Genomic DNA, 7,289 nt, shown 5'->3' with positions numbered 1-7,289 from the left:
TTATTTATTTATTTATTTATTTTTTTTGACGAGAAACATTGACAAGTTATTCAATAAATTAGATGATACGAGTATTGGCTAACTGTTGACATTGTAAGAGGATATAGTCCAATAGATTGTTTTCTCGTTACATTGTATGTTTATACGAGTATACGTCTAGAGTTGTAGGTACATAAGTAATGTTACCAATGTTGAGGTTCGGTCAAGGTCCTACTCCTTACCTTATAATAATAATAATAATAATAATAATAATAATAATAATAATAATGTTACCAATGATGCACAAAATTATAAAACACTCTAGACAATGGTTTTGTTTTGAGGTCTAGTTTTGTTTATCATATTTTATTTTTTGTCAAGAAAAATAAGTAATAATTATACCTTAATCTCATAATACATGCAAATATGCAATGACTTGAGTAAAATATTTTATACACACTCGGGTATATCGTGTACCCAACTAACTGAAAGTTAGTTTTTACTTTTCAGATTAAATGAAAAACAATCATCAAAATATTAACAAAATGCTCATTGGTATATTGTGCACACGGGTGTATATAAATTAAGTAGTTTTCAAAAAAAAAAAAAGTAGACACAAAATTTACCATTTCGACACTAACCTCATAATATAAGGGGTTATTCTAATTTACTAAATTGAGCTGAACTTAACTGATTGGAGCTGAACTGAACTGAATTGTTTATGTAAGAAGGAAATTAGAAACAGAATTGAATTGAAATAAATTGTTTATGAGAGAAATAAATTAGAAATTAAACTGAACTGAACTGATTGGAGCTGAACTTAAGCTGAATAGAACATGCCCTAAAATGTCGCCAAAGATGACAATTGACAATAATGCTTTACAATTCCAAACATGCCCTTAGAAGTTAGAAACTTAGAACCAGTTATGTCATAACACACCGATTGTGTAATAGAAATTACAAATGATTAATCACAATAATACATTTCATGGGGCATGGGTTAAGGGGGAATGAACCATGAAAATAGAAAGCAAAACATAAGACGGCACCTTTGGTTGGCCTTTGCAGACAGCCTTAAGCTTGCTAGTTGCCTAATTAGTCCATTAATCGCCATATTTAGTCACTAATTTTGTAATCTAACATTTTCCCAATTATTTTAATGTACACTTTCACAGTGATTTAGACTCTTGCGAATCTGCTGCCGCCAGGCGCCAGCCAAACTGTCCCTTGCAATTGCCAAAGGTTCAGTCACTTTCATCGTTAAAACCTCCTCTTTTCTTCTTCTCTCTCTTACACTCTTACCTTCGATCATCTCATTTTCTCTCTCCTAACATTTCTCTGCTCAATCATGGCTCATTCCGCCATTGCCAAGGTCAGTCACATTAAACCCTTTTATCTAATTTTCTTATAATTCATTATTATCCCCTAATTTTAATATATTTGTGCTGAAATGCAAGATATTTTTGGTGGGGTTTTAAAAAAATTCAATTTTTTTTTGATGGGGTGTTTTTTGAATCAGTTTCTAGTGATGGGTTTGTTTTAATTTGGCAAAATAATGTATCTTTGTAATTATTTAGATCGAATTTCAGATGTTTTTGCTTATTTTGAATTTTTTTTGGGTCCCTACAAAAGTCAAATCCCTTTTCTTTTGTATGTTTCTGGACTTTCCTTTTCAATTGCAATTTTCTTGTACTTTGATGTATAAATGTTGACATTTAATGGGAATTTTAGTTGATTTGAGATAATTTGGCGATGGGTGTTTTTACTAAACCAAAAATTATACTGTTAATTAGCTTGATTAAGATCCGATAAACATGTAATAATCTTTTTTGTGTATAATTTATGTTGTATTTAGGTTTCTGTTGCTGTCCCAGTTACAAATGAATCATCTGTGAAAGGATCTACTTTTAAGGTACTTTATCAGCTTATTATTTAATTTTTTACTCAATAAATTGATTGTTAGTTTGATGGCTTTGCTTGTACTGTGCTTTGTGTTATTTGTCATTGATAATGAGGAGTTTGTTTAAGCGTATTTGATTTTCTGCTGCATGAAGTATTATTGAATTATGGGAATATTTATTTGTTGAATCCCCTCGTCCGAAATTGATTGTCACATTATTGGTGTAATTTGAATTATTAATGTACTCTTAACAACTAAATCCGGACAGAGGGAGTATTACACTCCGTAGTTGTGATATGATTTATCTTGTACGAAGTATGCTACATATGACTAATCTGTGATACATTTCTTTTTGGGGGAAATGGTTGAATGTGTGTATTCAACTTTGCAATTAAGGTCTATAACTTGCATGATTTGGATGCATTTTAGTATTTTGGTTGTTATAACTGTAGATTAGCCTTTTTGTTTCCCAAACGTTTCTCTTATCAATTCAATCAAGGCTTAGATTGACAATTAATGATCAGTTTTCTCGTTTGTGGTCGTATTCATTTTGTCTTTCACATTGTGTCGTTCTCTGTTGTTTTCATAGCAATGTACTACTAATCATGCATAAAATGGCTGAAACTAGTGACATAAGATGTTGTCAATGTACTTTGAGGATGAAGTTTGCTTTAGTGAGAGTCATGAACGAGTGGGGGTATAGACGTATAGTGAGTTGATGTGTTGGTATGCTTAACGATATAGCACAATGTAGATGATAATCATATGGGCATTTTCTCTTTTTGTGTTTGCTTCCTTCTTGTTTCTGTACCACTTATGACTAGTAAATGGAATTACATGCTGCAAGCTTATTTCTTTTCAATTTAGTTGCCAAATTACTGCTATTTAATGTCATAAGCTCACAAGCTCTTACATATTCTCATTTATGCAGACATACAGTGTAAGCTTTGGCAGTAAATCATGGGCTCCTGGCTATGCATTGGACCTGAAGTCAAACAACTTAAGACTGAGAAAACAGTCAGTAGTATGCATGTCTGTGCAACAAACTACCACACCTAAAGTTGCGGTTTCACCTCTAGCTCTTGAAGATGTTAAAGAACCTCCTATGCATGTGTACAAGGCCAAGGAGCCCTATACAGGAACCATTGTTTCTGTTGAGAGGGTTGTTGGTCCTAAGGCTCCTGGGGAAACATGCCACATTGTGATCGATCATGGTGGCAATGTTCCCTACTGGGAAGGGCAGAGCTATGGTGTTATTCCCCCGGTATGCCATTCCATTTCCTGCTGCTCATTCTTATTTGCTCACTTGTCTATGTTTGATTCATTGGACATGTGAACAGTTTTTTTTTTTTTTAATTGGGTGGGGGATGTATGGGGTTGGAATGTGGGATAGACGGATAGGTGGTTATTCACAGATTTGAACCTGAGAAACTTAACCCTGCTGATGGTGGGAATTGTATAGGTTTGTTATTGTAGTCTTGTAGATGCTCTCTTGAGGGTTTCTTGTTTATCAAACTTGTAGCCTCAAGCCTGTGTGGCTTTAAATTTTTTCTATTAATTGGTCATTTCTAATCATTTGATCATCTCTATGGTTTGAGCACATGAGCTAACTGAAGTCCTAATTCATTGAACAGGGTGAGAACCCCAAGAAACCTGGAAAACCTCATAATGTGCGACTCTATTCCATTGCTTCTACGAGGTATGGAGACCATTTTGATGGGAAAACTGCAACTTTATGTGTTCGTCGAGCAGTCTATTATGATCCCGAGACAGGTAAAGAGGACCCTTCTAAGATGGGCGTATGCAGCAATTTCCTTTGCGATTCCAAGCCTGGAGACAAGGTCCAGATAACTGGTAAGTTGCATCTAATTTTGTGGAAGGTGTAAACTTAGCCTGTTGATTTGTTGCCATGTAGTGTCTATAGATATTGTCAAAAGGTGTCAACTTATTGCATATTCTTGCCTTTTATTGTGCAAGTAAGAATCAATCTGTTGAAGTGATTCAGAAAAACTTATACTTAGTGTTATCTTTACAATTCTAGAAGGGAACATAATTCTCAGAAAAATTCACTTTCCTACCAAAGCAGTGTTCTTGGGTAAATGATGTAAATACCTGTATATGTCCTAAAGGAGTTCTTATGTCTGTTTGCAATCTCTAGTTTCATGCTGTTCAAGGTGCTCCTGTTTTTTTTTTTTTTTTTTTTTTTTTTCTCCATTGTCTCAAATTTGGATAAAAATTCTCTAATCTTGTCTGGTGCAAGATGTTTTTACCTTTCAATAGGCTGAGTTTTGTCAATTAAGCTTCAGTTCTAGAACCATTTTCACAATTCATTTCCCAAATGTCAAATTCAGGTCATAAAAAATGTATTTGAAAGCCAAGTTTTCAGGTCTATATCTATTCTTGGTTTGGGGCAGTTTTTGTCACTCAAGCTTACAGTACTCGTTATCAGATGCCAGTAATCAGCTAACCGTCAAAATGATAGTCTTCAACCTACTAATGCTCCTACTACTAGAAAGATGGGATTTTTTATTGTAAGACCACCCATTGTTATAATTGTTTCTGCTATTAATGTCACCCATGCTATTTTTGCAGGTCCTTCGGGCAAGGTTATGCTTTTACCTGAGGACCCAAATGCCACCCACATAATGATTGCTACAGGAACTGGGGTGGCTCCTTACAGAGGCTACCTTCGACGCATGTTCATGGAGGATGTCCCCACGTACAAGTTCAAAGGCCTAGCTTGGCTTTTCCTTGGGGTGGCCAACACCGACAGTCTTCTATATGACGATGAATTTACCAAATATCTAAAAGATCACCCAGATAATTTCCGGTATGACACAGCTCTTAGCCGAGAACATAAAAACAAGAAGGGTGGAAAGATGTATGTTCAGGATAAGATTGAAGAATACAGTGATGAAATCTTTAAGCTACTTGACAATGGAGCTCATATATATTTCTGTGGGCTGAAAGGAATGATGCCCGGAATCCAAGATACCCTAAAGAGAGTTGCGGAAGAGAGGGGGGAGAGCTGGGACGAAAAGCTTTCTCAGCTGAAGAAGAACCAGCAGTGGCATGTAGAGGTATATTGATACATGTATACCATGTTATTCTTTGGATGCTTCAATGTAGAAAGAAGATTTGATCATTGGCTTTTAGTCTGGATGAATGGCTAGCATTTTAGAAGCGGGGATTTTATCCCTGTTTAATGAATTATCTTGAAATTTGTTGATCAATTTTCCCTCTATTATTATTGCTAATAATTGAAATTGAGTTGGCAAATTTGGCAATATATGATGAGTTTGATAGATAAAGGGTGTTGTCTTTGTTCTTATTTTGCATTTTTGCTACCTCCTCCATGTCCTTTTTTTTAATTCTTACTTTTATTTTCTCATTGTTTATCTATGGACAAACTAACCTCTTTTGTTATGGAATATGTCGCGTAGTCAAGTGTTACTATGATTGGTACACCCAATTTCCCAGCCCAAGAAAATAGTCATGCATATTTAGGCCCATGAAGTGAGGTTAAATATGGGCCATTAATCAAGCCCTTATTTTCATTTGTTATGGAATCTGTCAATTATATGCGTAGTCAAGTGTTACAAAATAGTGACGCACATTAACTCCCTAGTCCCTATTAATACTAACACTGTAAACAAACAAATTAATCAAGATAATTTATACACCTACTCTAATCAACCGTACCCCTAAAAAACATGTTAAAAAGATGTGTTGCATTTAAAAGAAAACAGCGGAATTACGTTTTAAAATATGTTTTGGAGAATGTTAAAGTCAAATGAAATAATTAATTTTAAGAGACAATATGGAGTTAATTATTACACACCAATCTTTTATTAGATGTATCCCATATTATTAAAGCCTATACATCGAATATAACAACTATTAACACTTAAATTCATTCCGATTTTCATATGTAAGTCAAAATCATAATGTTATATTATTGATAGATTGCCAATGTGATATTCTTTATTTCTACACGTGAAGATTATTATCAAGATCATAAAGGGCAGTTAAATATCGGGGAAGGTTTAGATTTGGTAGGAAAATTACAAAAACTATTCAAGCTTATTCAATCAATAGGGTCTTAGAAAATTCTTAGTATTAGTAGGTAATTAGTCATTGTCTTACTATTTCTTCATGTGACATTATTAAGCTCTTTCAAGCCTCCGCCCCTTGTGGGTCTGCTGCTAAGGAAAAATAACAAATTTAGTCATGCACTCGTGCTAGGTATTATTTACACGTCCATTTTTTAAGAGGATATTTCACACCATGTAAACGACTTGTACCGTGCCATGACTGCCATCGTCCTCAAATAATTGTCACATTTATCCTTATAATTAATTAATGTATTCAAAATATCGTACTTTCAAACAAGCTTATATATGAAGATTGTTGTTTTGGCTCATTCAATATGTAATACGAGTAGTGATTGTAGTATTATTGAAGTTATCTAATTAGGTTTTGGAATCAAATCTTATTTTTGGAAGTGAGTGAGGATTGAGGAGATAATTGGTTTGAACTAATGAATTAAAGCATTTTATACAAGGTTGTCATTTTGTCATATTATTTGAGCTTTTTTATTTTTTATTTATTTATTACTCCGTATTATTATTATTTTTTTTCATTATATACTAATCAATTATACGGAGTGGTTACAATTTAAACTCACCTTATTGTACCTAGTTGGAGCAAGCTAATCTGAAATGAGCTGTCATAAGATTAACTATTACAAAAACACCATAATTAAATGCCCATTATTACCTAGTACTATACTTCATAATGGCCTAATAGGTCAAAAAGTATGGATTTCTTTATTCAAAAACACTCACATTTCAAATGTGTTACTCTCCTATGTAAAAGGTCTTATAATTAATATCCATCTTGCTGTGAGTCCGAACTCATACAATACTTTTTTCGAAAAAAAAAATTCAATAAAAAATTAGACCGACCTTAATGTGTCTTGATTAATAGTTGACCGCTTGACCTTTGTGCTTTGTCCATGCGAATGGCCATGTTCCCCAATCCCCACTATCTCACACGTTCAAGAGTTAAAGATACCAAACTTTAAAATGACCAACTGCAGACAAATTTATCTCACGACCATTTTGCTACATGCTTATTGCATACAAGTAGTTAATTACGTATTTACATGTACTAAAGTCTACAAGACTACAATTTTCCATCATCATATATTCATATCATATAAAATTCACAATTAATTAGCTCATCATCTTTAAATTAGTAAATTTATTTTTAGGCACCGATTTATTTTATTTAAAATGATAGCAAAATAATTACATGTGTCGTTTAGTTATAGATTATCAATTACTATTACTTGGTTTTAAATATGGGAATTAATTAATAGTACATAATAAACAATGTTTAATTATAA

General features: G+C 33.4%; 1 protein-coding gene across 1 annotated transcript; it reads left to right on the top strand.

Moving 5' to 3' along the window:
* Nucleotides 1–1,200: 1,200 nt before the first annotated feature.
* Nucleotides 1,201–5,210, top strand: LOC145639416 (ferredoxin--NADP reductase, root isozyme, chloroplastic-like). The gene is made up of 5 exons (XM_081690657.1): nt 1,201–1,351; nt 1,835–1,891; nt 2,811–3,143; nt 3,514–3,733; nt 4,472–5,210. The coding sequence occupies exons 1-5, from the start codon at nt 1,328–1,330 to the stop codon at nt 4,966–4,968; spliced, it is 1,131 nt and encodes a 376-aa protein (XP_081546783.1). The 5' UTR covers nt 1,201–1,327; the 3' UTR covers nt 4,969–5,210.
* The last annotated feature ends 2,079 nt before the right edge of the window (nt 5,211–7,289 follow it).

This window comes from Chenopodium album, chromosome 7, assembly GCF_948465745.1.
Source record: "Chenopodium album chromosome 7, dcCheAlbu1.1, whole genome shotgun sequence".
Taxonomy (NCBI): Eukaryota; Viridiplantae; Streptophyta; class Magnoliopsida; order Caryophyllales; family Amaranthaceae; genus Chenopodium; species Chenopodium album.
Note: the sequence above shows the minus strand (reverse complement) of the source record. Positions and strands in the feature narration are given on the sequence as shown.